The 18,542-nt window shown below is 43.8% G+C and overlaps 1 protein-coding gene across 1 annotated transcript in view; it reads right to left on the bottom strand.

Moving 5' to 3' along the window:
- LOC110507756 (TNF receptor-associated factor 4) overlaps positions 1–18,542 on the bottom strand; it is a 43,262-nt gene that overhangs the window by 9,501 nt on the left and 15,219 nt on the right. The window contains exon 2 of the mRNA XM_021587969.2: positions 1,657–1,708. Coding sequence (XP_021443644.1) covers positions 1,657–1,708 — 52 coding nt within the window. The remainder of the gene's footprint in view (positions 1–1,656; positions 1,709–18,542) is intronic.

Below are 18,542 nucleotides of genomic sequence, written 5' to 3'. Positions count from 1 at the left end.
GACATATTTGAATGACATGTTGCACTGCCTGGGTGAAATGAGAGCATTATTAGAATTGAGCTGTGTTCAGGGGAGGGCAAGGACAGGGACATAGCGTAATGAGCTGTACCCAGGGAGCTGGACTGTGTCCCAAATGGCACCCTATTCCCTATATACTGCACTAGTTTTGATCAGGGCTCACAGGGTTCTGGTCAACAGAAGTGCACTATATAGGGAGTAGGGTGCCAATTGGGATGCATCCCTAGTCACCAGCAGGGGGTAATTTACAGGTGACTGGAAGGCTATGAAGGCATCAGTAAATAACAGTGTCTGACAGATGTACAATGAGCACATCCTCACTGTGGGGACCCATGTACTGCTTCTCTGTCGTGACTACAGTCTCCTTAAGTGCTTCGCTAGCAGTTGCAGCTCAGCACCCACTGAACTCACACTCCCCACCTCACTGGATCGCTGCCACTGAACTCCTAACACACTTTAGCATGCTAATGTTCTAGTATAGAGCATGATGGGCCTACTGTATGGGAAATTATTTTATTGATGGAAAAACTAGCCAGTGTATAGTAACTGAGATGATGAATTAGTGACCAATGGTATTTTTATTGCTTTGTTAAGTGTTAAGCTTGGGGTACGCTCATGCACAGAGCAGAATTAAGTCCTTATCCTTTCGCTGCACACTGTGGCACAATGGAGAAATCAAGTTTGTAAGAGAGTGATTCTTTCATTACGAATAAAGACTGCCAACCATCTTTCCCCCCAGTACAATCTGATTAAATGCTTAAAAGAAAAGATGGAGTAAGAAGCCAAAAGTTGAATTAAAGAGATTTAAATGTGGTATTCTTTCAGTGGAACCCAGATGAAGAGGTTTAGGAGAGCTACTATTTTAGTGATTTGAAGGTTTTTGCCTCCCTTTTCTAACAGATCAACCCAATACCCTGCTTTTCTCCAGCAATGCAATACTTAAAACATTTAAACACAACCTTTGACTTTGGCTGCTAGGCTGGAGAGTGTTATTACCACTCCCCAGCCGCTCTCCGGTTGTGTAATAATGTCTGCTCATTTGTTTTTCATGGGTACCGTATTAAACTCTAAAACGTTCATGTCGACCGTAGTGTGCGAGAGTTTTGTGCATTGAGAAATGGACCGCCATCAAACCTGACATTCCAAGGGGAATGAGTAGCCTGTGGTCCTTCATTAGCACAATTAGTGGGAATATACTAGGATGGCTAGCTAGCTGCCTGAGCCCTCTGTCTGTCTGTTGGTCTAAGGGTCTGGGGCAAGGGACATGGTGATTCACGGGTCCATGCTGTGTCTCAAATGGGACCCTATTCCCTATATAGTCCACTACGTTTGGTCTAAATAGTACACTATATAGGGAATATAGTACCATTTGGGTCCCTTCAGATTCACATTTAAAATAAGGCCTCATCTCAGCCTGACCAGGACATTCATAATTAGTGTGTTGTATGGGTAAGTTACTGGGTAGCCCAGAGACATCAGAAAGTGAGGGTGAATTATGTTGATTGGGGCATGGTTGTAGGCTTAACTATGGTTGTAGGCTAAAGTATTGCTTAACTGGCACACAGATCATATTCAAACTTGAATGGGTGGGACTGTCAGGGACATGTGAGAAAGTGGGTAAGAGGGTTTTAACCGTACCTTGGCATAGTCCAGGGGCAGCTGGTCCTCTGGGCACTTGAAGACCCCCTCACTGTAAGACACAAGAAGGAAGACATGTTAGTTGCCTTCAAAAGCATCACCACCACATCTCTGCTCTCACACACCCGTCCCAACCACACTGCACTGTACAATAAAGCCAGATGAGTTTCTGAGCCACTGGCTTTTATGTAGTTGCCCTTTCATCTTCCCTCCCTCTAGGGATTTATTTCCACAAATTCACAGTTTTATTACTGGACAGGAAAAGAGAACACATTAGAACCTGAACTGTCTATCCATAATACATTAAGGGCTTCTCTCGCTCGCCCCCACCCCCGCCCCTCTCTTTCTCTCTCTCATGTCAAAGGTGTTCATTTTTACCCCTATTTTTGAAGGCAGGGGGATGACAAACTGAGCGTGTGTGAAGCGGCTGAAGAGGGCGGTAAGCCTGGTCTTTATACCCTCCCTCAGTAAATATTGATTGCTGATTTGCCAGTGAGGCTGGTGGCTTGGCTGGGCGACTAGCTGCTGCCTCTCTTTGTTCCTCCCTTCCTCCCTTCCTCCAGCAGCAATAAAACCCAAAATAAGATCTCTGAGATCTCTGGGTTTATCACACAGGCAGCACCACAAAAAAACTAATTCCCTGCCCTGATTTAGAGGCCTTTTATCAAGGGGCCAGATGAGCTGGGTGGCGGTGGCCCTCAGGTAACAACGCAGCACGTCCCCAGTCCTGATGTCACCATGAAATATTCACTCTGGTAAATAACGGAGATGACGTCACTGCAGTACTATAGGCAGTCAGGCAGGCAGTGGGCTCACTGCGTGCTGAGCCCATAGATCTACTGTACAGCAAAGCCAGTCAATTAGTGACACAAAGAGCAACTTTAAAAAGGTAATCAGTGGCTGATCCCCTGAGATGCATTAGGGATCGAACATACCAATAGCGTTTGCCTGCCGAGAGTACTCGCAAACTGACTGCAAACTGATTTTACATATAGAATCGCATGACAATGTCGCCAGTCAGATGTCAACAGCGCGCTGAACGATCGATAGACGAACGGGAAATCCACATTCGGTGCGATGTGTGCACCCTTTAAAAGAGATGTGTCAGTAGTGTAGTGGTGGGCTGCTTGGCTGCAGGCCCCCTGCTGAGCCATAGGGGTGGCTGGGTCAGGGTCAGGGGGATCAAGAGGGTCAGTCAGTCAGTGACATGAGATGAGGATGTACATCCCTTTCCTCGTGGCCCAGTGCACATACATGAGATCGCAATGTCATTATCATAGGCCGCAGCCAGACAGGCATCTTGTTGCAACAATGGCCATATTGATAGAGGTACTGTAACACAAATGGTGAAATGCTCCTTTGCTTTGCATACATTTTCATTGCCCACGGGTGTGAGAGAGACTAAAATAACCTCAGTGTTTTGGGTTAAAGCAACAAGGCCCTGAAGCTCCATCTGTCCTACTACCATGTACTAGGTAAACAACAGAAAGACATCTTTTAATGAACAAACTTCTTCTGACCTCTCCATTCTCCAAAGTACATTAATAGATTAATGGGAAAACAAACAGCCCGAAGGGGGCAGGGAGGGCAGTGGTCTCTGCTCCCAGGGTCCTACAATGGGTTCTTCCCAAATTGCACCCTATCCCCTATGTAGTGCACTACTTTTGCACTATTTAGGGAATAGGTTGCCATTTGGGATGCACACAATGTGCCTATTGACCAGGGCCCTTGTTACCCTGTAGTCTAGTTGGCCTCAATGTCACCTGACAGAGCCTGAGGCCAATGGGAGTGGACCAGAGACCCAGGGCCATGTGATGTTGGGACACATGATCAATGATCACCCTGCACTTTGCCCTGGCTGGAATGCCTGGCATGTCTCTCCAGCTGCTGTGGAATCAGCTGCACACAGAACAACAGACCAGAGGGGTGACGGGGAGATAGAGGTGAGGGAGGTGAGTTTAATGCATTACGAGACAGCAGTAATTCCAGTCCATTAGGGTCACTCTGTCAGCAGGGAGCTGGAGAGCAATTAATAAACAACAATGCAGCTTTTTAAAAAACATTATTGATCCCCAGGGGAGAGAGCCCAGTCAGCAGAACATCTATGTACTGTGAAATCATTTACTCATCTCCGTCATTCGAGCCTCATCTATTTGATGTTGATGATAAGTTTTAGAGCCACAGGGCCGGACTGCATGACGCAGAGCTGTGGGCTACACCCCAAACAACACCCTACATACTGCACTATTTTTTTTTTACCAGGGCCCACAAAAGTAGTGCACTGTATAGGGAATAGGCGGCCATTTGGGACATGGGGATGTGTAGTGACTGTTTCCCCATATAGAGGAAGGAAATAAGAACAGAGAGAAAGGTGCTCCTTGCTGGACTAGACAGGGGAGATGTAAGCAGTGCAGGAAAGCAGGGTTTACAGCTAAAGACCTACCCAGGCGGCTCCTCTGCTCTACCTGACACAGAGGCAGACAGGCGAAAAGAGCATCGTCACAGGCTGTCAGGATGATTCCCTCCCTGCTTCGCAGAGAAAGACCTGCAGCCACACATTCATCTGCTTGGCCCGCTGTTCATAATGCTACCCGACTCTCCAGCCAGCTTGTTTGTGGAGCACACTGCCACTTTGTGAATGCACATTAGCAGAGAGAGGTGGGGGCATTGGAATAATAATAGCTTCTATACAAGTCTTCCCCTTCTCTTGACAAACCATTTCTATGACTACTTGAAGGCCTCCTTACAGTGGAGTAAGATTGCACTAATTACCGTTCAATGCCCTTGACTACTTCAATGCCCACCTCTAATCACTCAGCACTGTGCAGCTGTGAGAGGATGAACAATATTGTAACACTGAAAAAAGAGAAAAGTCCTTTGCATACATACAGTACAGCCTGGTCACCCGCAGGGTCCTTGCACCCTGTCCACTTGACTCACAAACCAACAACACTACTGATACCAACAGCTTCACTACAACTAGGACACAGTTTCATGGGAGAAAAATACGTGCCTACTAGGATACACAGGGCAGAGATAACAGTGCCTGATTTGTACAAGTCAATGATTATACAGGGTGAGAGGCTGATAAACAACAAACTAACCAATAATGACAAATACAACAATACCGGATAAACACTTATTTTCACTTAATATAATACATCAATAAAAATCAATTTAGCCTCAAATAAATAATGAAACATGTTCAATTTGGTTTAAATAATGCAAAAACAAAGTGTTGGAGAAGAAAGTAAAAGTGCAATATGTGTCATGTAAAAAGCTAACGTTTTAGTTCCTTGCTCAGAACATGAGAAGATATGAAAGCTGGTGGTTCCTTTTAACATGAGTCTTCAATATTCCCAGTTAAGAAGTTTTAGGTTGAGGTTATTATAGGAATTATAGGACTATTTCTCTCTATACCATTTGTATTTCATATACCTTTGACTAATGGATGTTCTTATAGGCACTTTAGTATTGCCAGTGTAACAGTATAGCTTCCGTCCCTCTCCTCGCACCTACCTGGGCTCGAACCAGGAACACATCGACAACAGCTATCCTTGAAGCCACAAAAACTGTGGCCCTATCAGAGCAAGGGGAACAACTACTCCAAGTCTCAGAGCGAGTGACGTCAACGATTGAAACGCTATTAGCGCGCACCCCGCTAACTAGCTAGCCATTTCACATCGGTTACACCAGCCTAATCTCGGGAGTTGATAGGCTTGAAGTCAAAAACAGCACAATGCTTGAAGCATTGCGAAGAGCTGCTGGCAAACGCACAAAAGTGCTGTTTGAATGAATGCTTACGAGTATGCTGCTGGGATTTGATGAGAAATTAACAGGCACCGCATCAATTATATGCAACGCAGGACACGCTAGATAAACTAGTAATGTCATCAACCATGTGTAGTTAACTAGTGATTATGTGAAGATTGATTGTTTTTTATAAGTTTAATGCTAGCTAGCAACTTATTTGGCTTCTTGCTGCCCTCGCTTAACAGGTAGTCAGCCTGCCACGCAGGCTCCTCGTGGAGTGCAATGTAAGGCAGGTGGTTAGAGCGTTGGACTAGTAACCGGAAGGTTGCAAAAACGAATCCCCGAGCTGACAAGGTAAAAATCTGTGATCTGGGAACTGTGAAGCAGCACAAATATAGGCACAGACACATGCATACAAACACACGTGATATAATACACACTTGTACACATGGATTTTGTGTTGTAGATATGTGGTAGTGAAGTAGGAGCCTGAGGGCACACACTTAGTGTTCTAATGCTTTTAGAATTGTATAACTGCCTTCATTTGGCTGGAACCCATGTAGAATGGGGATCCATAATAAAATACAAATAGCGTGTTTAATATAATCAGCACATTAAAATGTCAATGGGTTCCCATCCTTTCCCTGTCTCTCATATTGTGAGAGTAGCCTAGGCTCCACAGCTGTTGTGCTGCAGCACAGGGAGGCCAACATCAGATCCAGCAGGCCCCTGGACCAAAACAGCAGAAGGCCAGATGAGTATGCCCCACAGCTAATTACATGTTCAAAATCACCCCACTTATCTGGTTAGACAACAGCCTTCTCCCCAGCTCTAATTAGGGGCATTTCCCAATTCCCTTCCATGAGTGAAAGTCCCCCCCCCCCCCCCCCCCCCCCCCAGCATCACCCTAGTATTTCCCTGGACCATCCCCCACTCCCCAGACCCTAATTGCACCCCCTCTCTTGCCCTCAGAGCAGATTAAACAGCCATCCATTGAGCCCAGTGATAGTGATGAGGACTGAAGGTCACCCTCCATATGCCTCCTGATAGGCAGACGGCCACTGAGAAAAACAAGACAAAGCCCCCAGGTTTAGTTTGCCTGCAGAAGACTGCAAACGGCCTGTCAGGGACAGTACAGTACAGCCATCACACACAGAGAAAGAGGAGATGGCTCCTGATGGCTGCTACCTCACCGACTGAGGCCTAAGAATGACCCTGAAGCCTGATCTCTTGACTACCAGGGAGACCCCTGACCCTGTTTCCAATAATAGAGGGAATGGCTGTGGAGAGCTAAACAAACGCCTCTCAGAGGAGTTTGAGAGTTCTGGAAAGCAGGACGTCTACGACACATTAACACCCAAAAGAGAGTTTTACTATTACTGTGAGAGGTTGAATGCGACACAAAATGGTACATTATTAACTAAATAGTGCACTACGTTTGACCAGGACCCATAGGTCATTTGGGACTCAGAAGAGGTCTTTTCAAACTCAGAGATCTCATCAAGAAAATGGACTGGGTCGTCTGGCTAGTAACTGTATCAGGCTGGCTTGCTGGTCTTCTCTGGAAGCTTACTCTGAGGTTTTATGTTCATCTTCATGCCAAATCATTTTCTTTTCAAGTAAAGAAGTGGATTAACTATGCTACACAAACAAGATCTTAAATGCCACCAGTTCCCTTTATTCAGGCTTCGTGGCTTTCAGTCTCCCAGCTGATCCCAATTCCATGCTTCTGCTGCCAGAATGTTGGGAGAAAACAGGAATCTTGTTTCATCTCAGCAGGAGTTCCCTTAATCTCCCAAATCCAACAGTTTTTTGTATGTGTATATGAATGTGTGTGTATATGAATGTGTATGTGTGTGTTACAACTCACATCAAATTATCAGCCTGTAGTTTCCAACAGTAATGAGACTGTCATTATAACTGCCCTTTACAAGTCTGCCTGTTGACAGACTCGCCTCCTGTCCAGGAGGTGTACTTGTACATCGAGCTGCCTCACGCTACAGAAACACAACCCTAAAGGCCATTCTGTATTGGACAATATAATATATACACAATAAACCTATCCTATGCAATGCTGAAGGGGAGAACATTTTAACACTTGCCAGTTAAATGAAATGACCGGTCGTCAACTACATGTTCTGTTGTTTATACGATTCCCAGTAGTAGCATTTAGAGATAATTAAAGGACTCTCATGCAAAGATAAAGAGCCTCTAACACATTTGACTAAATATATTTTTATTTATAGAAGAGGCAACTGAGATTAGAGAAGTGATCCGAAGTACAGGCCATATCCACATGAGTGAAGAGGTTTGTAGGACAGTGGAGGGAGAGATGGAGGGAGAGTCATTAGGCAGTGACCGGGTGAAAGAATGCCCCCTAGCCAAAGAACAGTCAGAATGTGCTTCCCAAATGGCACCCTATTCCCTATAGTGCACGATTTTTGGCTAGCTATTCCCTATAGTGTCCTATTTTTGGCTAGAGGCCTATAAACCCTGGTCAAAATAAGTGCACGATATAGGGCAAAGTGTGCAATTTGTTTTGACGCAATCAGAGGGATCTCCTGGATGAGGAATGAGGTGGAGGACACGGGGTGAAACAGGTGTTTCTGTCTATGGAACCCGATACGATGGGAGGGTAATGTTCCCTACTCCAGCTAAATGCTGACTCAGTTTACAGCCTGGACAAAGGCAGGGTTTGCATCCCAAATGGCTGCCTATTCCCTACATAGGGAATACTACTTTTGACCTGGACCCATATGGGAATAGGGTGCCACTTGGGACACAGGGAGGCTTACATCAGCCTTCTTCTTTGTCCCTGGGAGGAGAAGGAACTAGCTCCACTTTCTCTATGCATGAATGACATCACCGGTTAACTCCTCACTACCTGACTGGTTCAGAGAATTCTGGAGTTTAGTCTACTGTAGCATGACGACTTGTGTGAAATTTCACACTTCTGAAAATGAATCAGAGATGAGTTAAAGAGTTCAACAGGATTATGTTGTGCAGAAACCCATGACCTTTGATAGGCCAATCATATCCTTAGGGTTTTTGGGATAAATCCAAACACAGTTGGCTACAGTACTTCACGTGCAGCAAGGAAGCATGTTTGAATCAACATGCTGTGAAGTTTATTTTAGTTTAATTTAGTTGAGTACATACATCTTGTTATGTTTGGACTTTTTTAATCAGGGTTTGATTGACTAATGCATAGAGGACATGCTTGTACAGCAAATGTAATTTGTAAAATCATATTTGACTCACATCATTGGTGTTTGCAATGTCCATGTCCAGTCAGTGACAGCTTAATGTGAACTGACCATGTCTGTATATCTGAAGGTCACAGACATCAGCAAGAGTTGATTCAGCCTTATAGGTATTAGGCCTAGTTCCTCAAGATCCAGTTTGGATCTACAACGTACGTTTTCTGTATCTACTCTAAAAACACTCTTAAGACTTTTCATGAGTCTTTCTACTGTTGTTCTTAGCAACAATAGCACAAATGATGCAAGTGGAGGAAAGCCGACTAGGCCTCATACTACAACGACAAATGTGTGGGTAGTTGTCTGGTAGCGTTTCCATGGCTCTCTTGCTCCTCCTGCTCTCTCATACTGTATGTGTCCCAAATAACACCCTATTCCCAACTGGCACCCTTTTCCCTATATAGAGCCATACAAGCCCTGGTCAAAAGTATACCACTATATATGGGAAAGGGTGCCATTACAGACGCAGGTATTGATCATGGGACAGCTCTGTAGAAAGATGCCCAAAGATGGAAGTTGTTTAGATGCAGGGGACGGCACGATTTCACGCCACTTACGTAACGACATTCATTTTTATTTGCAGTTCTCCAAACACTCAAACACATCTGTCAGCTAATTCACACAGTCCTGGCACGTTCAAAGGTTAGTGAAATATCAATTTGTTTTTCAAATGCCATCTTTGTTTAACAGCACTAACGCAGGCAGTTGTTCAAGGGTAATACTGTGTTAAAGTATATTTTCCAAGGGTTTTAGAATTGCAATAGTGTCAAAATTAAGCTTTTGGATCCTGCTGTGAATTGCATGCATGGCAGCAGCTCTTTTCCCCGAGTAGAGCTTAGGGGAACAAGCTAGCACGTCAAAACTGACAAAAAAAATGGGCAAAGCTATGTTCGCTGACATCCTTGTAAGAAAAGGAACAGACGGCTAGTTCTTTGACTTTTATGATATCAGACGTCTGTTCTGAGCCACAGGCAGTTCCCCGAGAATACATAATGGAATAGGATCTGCACACTGTTCAGGGGGGATTTGAGGTGGTTGATCGGTTTGAATCCAGGAGCGTCTGCTCTACACCGTTAGGATACACTGTGACTCATAGTGGCACAGCTCTGATGCAAGTCCACTGTGTTCCGGCGTAACAGAAAACACTGACTCCCAAAAGCATCCAGAGGGAGGGCGGGTGAGAGGGAAGCATCCAGCCACCTGCCAGGGCACAGATGAGAGGGGGAACGGAAGGAGGGATGGAAGGATGCAGCCACCTGCCAGGGCACAGATGAGAGGGGGAACGGAAGGAGGGAGGGTGAGAGGGAAGGATGCAGCCACCTGCCAGGGCACAGATGAGAGGGGGAACGGAAGGAGGGAGGGAAGGATGCAGCCACCTGCCAGGGCACAGAGGAGAAGGGGAACGGAAGTAGGGAGGGTGAGAGGGAAGGATCCAGCCACCTGCCAGGGCACAGAGGAGAGGGGGAACGGAAGGAGGGAGGGTGAGAGGGAAGGATACAGCCACCTGCCAGAGCACAGAAGGAGAGGGGGAACGGAAGGATGCAGCCACCTGCCAGGGCACAGAGGAGAGGGGGAACGGAAGGAGGGAGGGTGAGAGGGAAGGATCCAGCCACCTGAGAGGAGGGGAGACTAAGTTTACACTCCCTCACAATCCCTGTTGCCATCTCATTCCATCAATGTGACTGTGCTATAGACATGGAGTCTTCATCAGGGGAACCAGGGCCTTAGAATCTTCACGTAGCCACAACTGCCAACCCAGCAGACCTCGCGATATGAAACCCTTTCTTGTCGACTTTGTATTTTTGTAATAGTCAATCGTTTGAAAATACTGTCAACTGATTTGTTTTATGGTTTCCTTGTTCTCGCTTGAACTGGCTAACCTTGACTGGGGATCTATAGCTCAGCTGGCAGGGTTATGTGCTTCATTGGGTTTGTAATGAATCCTCTTCCAATGGGAAGGACTGCATACAAGGGTGGATTTAACTTTACTGTTTAGCCTACATGTACATGGATGGTACTTGAATTAGATAAATACATTAGCAAATGTAATGTATTCATGGCTCTAAATAAAGGAGCGCCACATGAAATTTAGGAGCAACAGAAAAACATATATATATTTTTTTTTACATTGATTGAGATACAGGATATATTGGGCCTATATGAATTCTAGCTACTTTTGAAGCACATGTTGTGCCCAGGAAACTAATATGTAACACCGCAAACACAGTTTATTATAAAAGCTAAAATGTTGATACAAATACCTGTCATTGAAATTACAAAGTCATTTGTGGAATATTATATTTCTACATTGTGTAAAAGCACTATTTTCCTATTGAGATGCATTACATTGAAAATTGTACACCGTCTCTTTAAAAACGTCAGGTTTTTGATGATGACATGCAAGAGAACTGTCATTCATTTATTGCCATGATCAAAGATGATGGATATACTGACAAGATACATGTCTCTCCGCCCTAACAATGGGAGTCGTTGTCCACAAAGCGGCATGGCGGTCTGTCTAGCTCCTGCCTATCCTTTCTTTTGATTGGTGGATACATCTCATTATTGTAATCATTTTTTGAATATTCGATGAGGGTTTTTTGACGTGAACCACCTGTATTCAATGGAGAGATGCTATGCTACTAGCCTCATGCCATGAATATGCATAGCCATCTAATGCTGAGCGGTTAGTGCTTATTGAGGTCGGTTCGATTATTTAAAAAATAATCATGGTAACACAGAATAAAACAATGAATAAAAGTCCCATGATGGTAGTGACTGCCCATTACTGCTTTTCACTTAACATAACTTTAATAAAATATTTCAGTTGTGTATATTACATTTGTTTTATTTGATGACTTTATTATTTAATTCCAAATCATCATCTCTATAGAGCTGCTGCCTATGCTGTCAGACAAAATCTCTATTTTAGTAGTTCTTCAAAGTTTTATTTATTATTTTTTTCACCTTTATTTAACCAGGTAGGTAAGTTGAGAACAAGTTCTCATTTACAATTGCGACCTGGCCAAGATAAAGCAAAGCAGTTCGACACAAACAACGACAGAGTTACACATGGAGTAAAACAAACAGAGTTAAAATAAGTCTATATACGATATGAGCAAATGAGGTGAGATAAGGGAGGTAAAGGCAAAAAAAAAGGCCATGGTGGCAAAGTAAATACAATATAGCAAGTAAAACACTGGAATGGTAAAGTAAATAAGGCATACTTTAATGACAGCTGAATTCCAACTATCAAATCACTTAGATCATGTATTTTCTGGTAGAGATACCACACAAACTAATAGCTGCTCACTATATCCCCTCATGAACTTGCATTGTTCTGTGTCTTCTGTAGTAGGCGTAAAAGAAAGAGACCTGATAAGTAGATGCGCAATGGATTATGGTCATTGTAGTTAATTACCACGTTCTATGAGATAAACTATGTAGAATATTGGCCTGTTGGAAACTACAACTCCCTACTACATTGCACAGTTCAGGCTGGATCTGACATATCTCTAGAGATGAGCTCACAGAAGAAAAAAAACGAAGGAAATGAAATTCTAATAATTGAACCGACGTCGGTCAACAAAAAATAACCGAAATTAAATCGCTCAGCACTACTATCTTGAGGCAACTCCGATATAAAGTGTTTTTTCTCTCAAAGATACCGGGATGTCACGTGTCCTACTTATATCAGTACACTCGTAACAACTTAAGCATTACGAAACTTCTATTAGATCAAATAAACCTCATCTAGCAAAACACTTGCTTGGTGGGCAAAACAATGAAGAAGAAAAACAGCACATGCTGGCGGGAGACAGATTTTTTGCCAAATCGGGCAACAACAAAAAAAATGACCTCTGGATCGTTCAGTCATCCCTGCGGAAAAAATGGATAGGGAAAGAATAGGGTTTTGGAATAAATGCCAAAATAAGGTCGGAGGTCAACACAGACTTAGGAGATATTATGTGTTCTATGAGATAATATCAGTCAGGTAACATGACCTTTATGAATTATGAAGCCTTTGTGTTTTATATGGTTTTTTTTATTACATCAATTCTTCAAAATAAGTGACATTAGCTGATGAAGATTATCTCATAGAACAAAACGTATAAGATCTCCCAAGCCTGTGTTTACCACAGACCTCATATTCAGCGTCTATCCAAAAACCATACAAAAACTCCAGTCATGTCCCCCATAGGCTTTGTCCAATGAACCATGGCGGAGTTAGTGCCAAAAAAAAAAATTACTATTACTATTTCTCTCTATTGATTTCCTGAAGAAGCAATCCCTTTTCCATTCCTTCTGAGGCCCCAAATGTTTGGATATAGTGGTAAAGTTATGAGATAGTTAGCCAGCCAATGAGGTAAAATTACTAAACAAAGTGTAAACAAATGGTTAATGCAAGTAGTTGTAGGATGACCCACGACATGGTTTATGAATGGAAAGTTTTGTCCCAGAGATCCACTATAGCAGGGTTTCCCAAACTCGGTCCTGGGGCCATCTCCCTGGGTGCACATTTTAGTCACAGATAGAACAAGGAGACAGATATTTCTGGATGTATAAACGTGAAGCATCTGGTTGGCATGTCCTCTCACTACCAAATATGGTAGATGGAACGAGGTGGATTTTGGCAGACATTCTGCAAATTTTGTCATTGATTAAACATTTGATCTCTATACAGTTTTTGGTTCCCAAAACGAAAAATATGTTGTGAACAGAGTGGACTAAGTTTTGTAGACTTTACCCTTTGCAAAAGTTTGTTTTAAATCACGCTGTTTAGGAGTGCAATGGCGAATTTAGTTATTGCACACGCACACAACAGAGTAGGCATTTCCTAACGGAAATATGCAGATGTATACCAGAACGCGCCAATAGGATATTGCTAACGTGTGCTTGGCTCTTCCCACCTCCTTGCTTGTTCTGACCACTATGACTAATTTGTTCCAATTGGAAACAACAAGCTGTGGTCTATCTTGGTTTATCTTTGTTTAGTTTTTTGCCCTAGCACTACACACCTCATTCATAACCAACTCATCTGAATCAGCTATGTAAAAACATGCACCCAGGGGGTCCCCAGGAACGAGTTTGGGAAACTCTGCACTATAGGAAGATAAACATTGTGCCGGTAATATGGGTCAGATCTTTTGACATGGTTGGGTTAGAAGCATGCTGTTTTCTCTGTAGTAAGGGTGCAACCACGACGCTAACGAATCTGCACTCGTTTGTTTCTCTAGGGCACTCAAACAATGGTGCAGCGAAGCCTTGTCATTACAACAATTACTATCTGAGAAAATTTTTTCATAGTCTCACAGTTGTCCCAAAATAAAACTCCTGGTCGCACAGGAAAATATTTGGTCGGATATTTCTGCCAAATTGGTCAAACTTTAGAGCCCTGAATGCGTTCCCAGATCATTTTCCCAACCAAATTCTTCCCAGGATTATATTCTGCCTGCATGAAAGAGGTACAAAAATCAATTCAATTTCATTAACTCCTGCTGATCTGGGTCCAGGGTGGGGGTTTAGATGGAGAACGGTTCCATCAATCCTACTGAGAGCTAGCTGGGCTCTGGCTGCATACCACGCATGACTGCAGCCGCCCTCATACTCAACACACTCACAGCTTAGACAAAGTATACACAGCCAAGAAACCCCTTAGAGACACACACTGTACACACACCACCATGCAGGACCAGCAGTATCACTGCTCTGAGCAGTTCAGTTGAATCCATGAGAACCCATCTAAGAATGGGGGCTTGATGAGAGCATACAAATTAGAAGCTTGTCTTTGATCTTTAGTTTGAGTTGCATCCCAAATGGCACCCTATTCCCAATATAGTACGCTACATTTTACCAGAGCCCTATGGGCCCTATATAGGGAATAGGGTAACATTTGAGATGCACCCAGGGTGTAGAGATAGTGGAGTGGGGTGGGCTGAGCTTCTCACAGGGCTTGGCTACCACCAGGGGCCAATGAAGGTCCTGGGTTTGATATGGCACACATGTGAGAAGGAGCCACTATCCTCTGAAGAAGTGTTAAGAGCTCCTGTCAAGGTATTAGATGTGTGAAACACCACACTCTTGTCAGTACTGTTTGTTCCTGCTCTCTTTACTACCATCGCAACTCTGGTAAACTGGGGCACTAGAAGAAAGAGTGGAATTTTCAGTTTACACATATTGGACTCAAATTAGTGTACACACACAGTAAATTAATTTCCTCACACACGCAAATTTGAGCCGTTTTGATGACAGATCTTATTGTAGCTTTGCTTCAGGGGGCAGATGTCTGCTGTGGGGGTGATCTGCAATGCGCGAGGCCTGCTGCCTTTGAAAAGTTGTGGTGCCGCCACAGTAATCCTGAAGAATGCTAACCAACGCTGGGCAGAGGGGCTCAGAGACTGGTTTATGACTAGCCCGGGTGCTGACTGGCTTATTAAAAGAGGCACTTCGTCTTATCACACACACATAGCATAGGACTGAGAGACTGTCCTGCCATCACTCCTCAAACACTGAGGATTTGTTCCAATTGACAATCTATTCCTTATGTAGTGCACTACTTTTGACCAGGGCCCAACCCGAGTCAGCTACTGGAGCCAGAAAGTAAAGCATACAGCAACACAGTAAATCTGAGAGGTAAAGGTAACACCCTGCCCCCCTCTCAAACTCACAGGAGGTATTCAGACTCCTCTTACAAACGCTTCACTAATCTCAGGTATTCACCGTCAGGATATCCGGCAGATGAGAAGAGTGCAGGTTTGGTCTTAATCCTGAGGGATGAGAGAAACAGAAGACTACTATTCCATCCCTGGAGGATAAAGGACTGCTTCTTAAAGCACTGCCTGTGATTAGCTGGAGGTATCAGCTCCTTAATGCAGAGGTGAGATGGTTCCTCGTTGGGAAATGAAGTATATTTGAGACCTCATGGGACAGCCTACTTTAGGGATAAAGACTGCAGCATCCCTGAGAGAGTAAGTCAATCCACTGCACATTCTAACGAAGGCAAAAAGCTTTAAGACTGCCCAAGATTACAATTGAACTTTTCACTACTTACCACAAAAGTTGCCTTGATACTTATGACCAAAACTGAAGTATGATGTAATAAGCAGACACACAGTATACCGTAGAGGTTTCCCCCAGAAGGCATCCCACCACCAAACAACACAGCAAGAGTACTGTGAGTAGAGCATCTATCAACCTCTAGAAATGAATGTTTGGCGAAATACCAAACCTTCGAGTCCATAGCTATAAACCAGGCCCAGAGATAATACACCAGGGACACAGAGTACTGAGAGTGATGAATAAGCCCATGGCTAGTTAGTTTCCTCCATCCGCATGTATCCCCAGAGTAATCTTCCCCCTGAGCGCTTGTAAAGAGTTTTAAAACCACACTGAGATCGGTTACTCCCGAGCCGAGACAAAAGGTTCTCTCCATAAAGTATTACTGGCGGCTGGCCAACTACAGGTAATATATCTATCACAAGCCACTTAGCGGTTTAGTTTCTAAATTAGGCATCCTTGAAAATGTTCTTAGTCCAAGGCGCTACACTACAGTCAGTGCCACTTGTGACAAGTGACAGTTCATTGACCTTCCAGCCAAGTTCATCTTGATTTACCTTCTCCCTGACAGAGCACATTATACTATCATCTAGTCATTCTGTTGGTAGAGCACACTCCTTAGTGACCATTATTCTGTGCTCACTGAGGCATAAGGTGAGTCAGGCAGAGCCCCTTTGATTGCCTGGACAGCCAAGCCATCTACTCCACGGTGTAGTAGAAACCAGTGCTTCATCCATCACTGAAATAATGCACTCATAACAGTGACTGTTGTTCCTACTCCTCGCACAGAGCAAGGATGAGTCATAAACAAATGAAAAATAAAAATTGCACTTCTCTTTTCCTACTAGCACAGACTTTGCTGATAGCTACTTTGAGGAAAACTTTACTTACACCGACTGTGATATGTGGTTGTCTCCCCCTAGCTATCTTAAGATGAACACACTGACTGTGAGTCACTCTGGATAAGAGAGTCTGCTAAATGACTAAAATGTCAATGTAAGGAGGTCCTACAGAAAGAGAGACTCCACCGAGGAAAGCAGACAACATGATCTGAAGTGTCCTGACCCTCTAACAATGTGTCAACTTCTTTTGTCACACTGGTCCATTGAAAGGTTTAGGCGATGTTTTTTGTCAGACACACATTATGGAGAACAACAATGGCCTGCATACAGGATCACATGGTGGCAGGCCAACATTAGCACTGTGCTAATCCATGGAGCTGGTGGCTAAAGGCGGATTACCTCACCAACTCCATACTGCTTCTCCCCAGCACACTGCCACAGGGACAGCAGGTGGGTTGAACACATAATCCCTCCCTGCTACTAATAATATCTTATGGACTACAGATCTTTTGATTAGTCTGCATCTGCTCTCAAGCCTGCACAGAGACATGTAACATGTAGCAAAATGCTAGCGTTGGCTAAAGATGGCACTGGTGAGACTTATTTTTGTATAATAACCTTTCATCACTACTCAGTGCCTTCAAAACATTCACTGTGTGATATATATCAGCAGAATGCAATAAAATGCTCTAAAAAAGTTTTAACCTTTATTTAACTAGGCAAGTCAGTTCAGAACAAATTCTTATTTACAATGACAGCCTACGTGGGTTAACTGCCTTGTTCAGGGGCAGAACGACAGATTTGTACCTTGTCGGCTCTGAGATTCAATCTAGCAACCTTTCGGTTACTGGCCCAATTCTCTAACCACTAGGCTACCTGCTGCCCCTTTGGTGACAAGGCTTGCAGTGAATTAATTAACATCAAGCTATTCATACCTTGCTTCTATGGCACATCAATAGATGAGGAGTAAGTTAGACAAACAAGATCAAATTGAGGACTGATGAAAGCAATACTTTTTTTGTGTCTAACCTACATGACCTGTGATTCACCACTGTGCTCTTGTTTCATACTCAATGCCCACAACAACCATAAAGCCTTTTGTTGCTTGTTAAGACCAGCGTGGTTCATTGCAGGCTGTATTTGTGTCTGGAGGGAACAATGGAGGAAAGGAATGCCCTTCTTGTCACCTTTTAGGAGCTGCTGATGCAAAAAGGAACAGCACCAAGTTCAAGTTCCAAGTTGCTCTCCTTTCTTCACCATGATAGGGTTTACATAGAATATAGGTGATCTACTGCGCTTAGTGCTTTATCCATAAAGATTGGTCTATTATTTATGGATTTACCAACAGTGAGGTCAGAGGGTTTGTTCTCTGTCCATTGATCTCACTTTCTGAATGTACAGTAAGCCTATGTGGGTGAGTGAGATACCAGGATTTGTGTGTACACTACTTTCATCTGTGCCGTGTGGGAGGCTTAATTTAGCTCAATCCCAACGGAACATCTGTGGAAAAATTCTGCCACGCCTTTAGTGTTGTTGAACCCTTTCATTAGCAGGTTGAGTAAGAGAAGGAGAGATGTTTCAATCAGGAAAACAACAAAGATTCCCCATGAGAAACAAATAAACAAAACTATAAACACCAATTGATGAACCTTATGTCCTAACATGCTTTCAAGGTATAACTTGTAGATAAGTAATCACCATGTTATCAGTTCTGTTCAACTCCTCCATAGAAGTAAAGCTGTGAGGAACTTGTGTGAGGGCGTGGTCATCTGAGGAGGAGTGCAAGGTGGAGAAGTTAATGATTGTGGATTCACCCTGTGCCTGCCTGCCTGGCAGTGTGACCTGCCTCTGCATGAGTAATAGTCTGAGTCCCAAATGGCACCTGATTCCCTACATAGCGCACTACTTTTGACCAGAGCCCATAGCTCCCTGTCAAAAGTAGTGGCCTATGAAGGGCATAAGGTGCCATTTGGGA

Source organism: Oncorhynchus mykiss, chromosome 27, assembly GCF_013265735.2.
Source record: "Oncorhynchus mykiss isolate Arlee chromosome 27, USDA_OmykA_1.1, whole genome shotgun sequence".
Taxonomy (NCBI): domain Eukaryota; kingdom Metazoa; phylum Chordata; class Actinopteri; order Salmoniformes; family Salmonidae; genus Oncorhynchus; species Oncorhynchus mykiss.
Note: the sequence above shows the minus strand (reverse complement) of the source record. Positions and strands in the feature narration are given on the sequence as shown.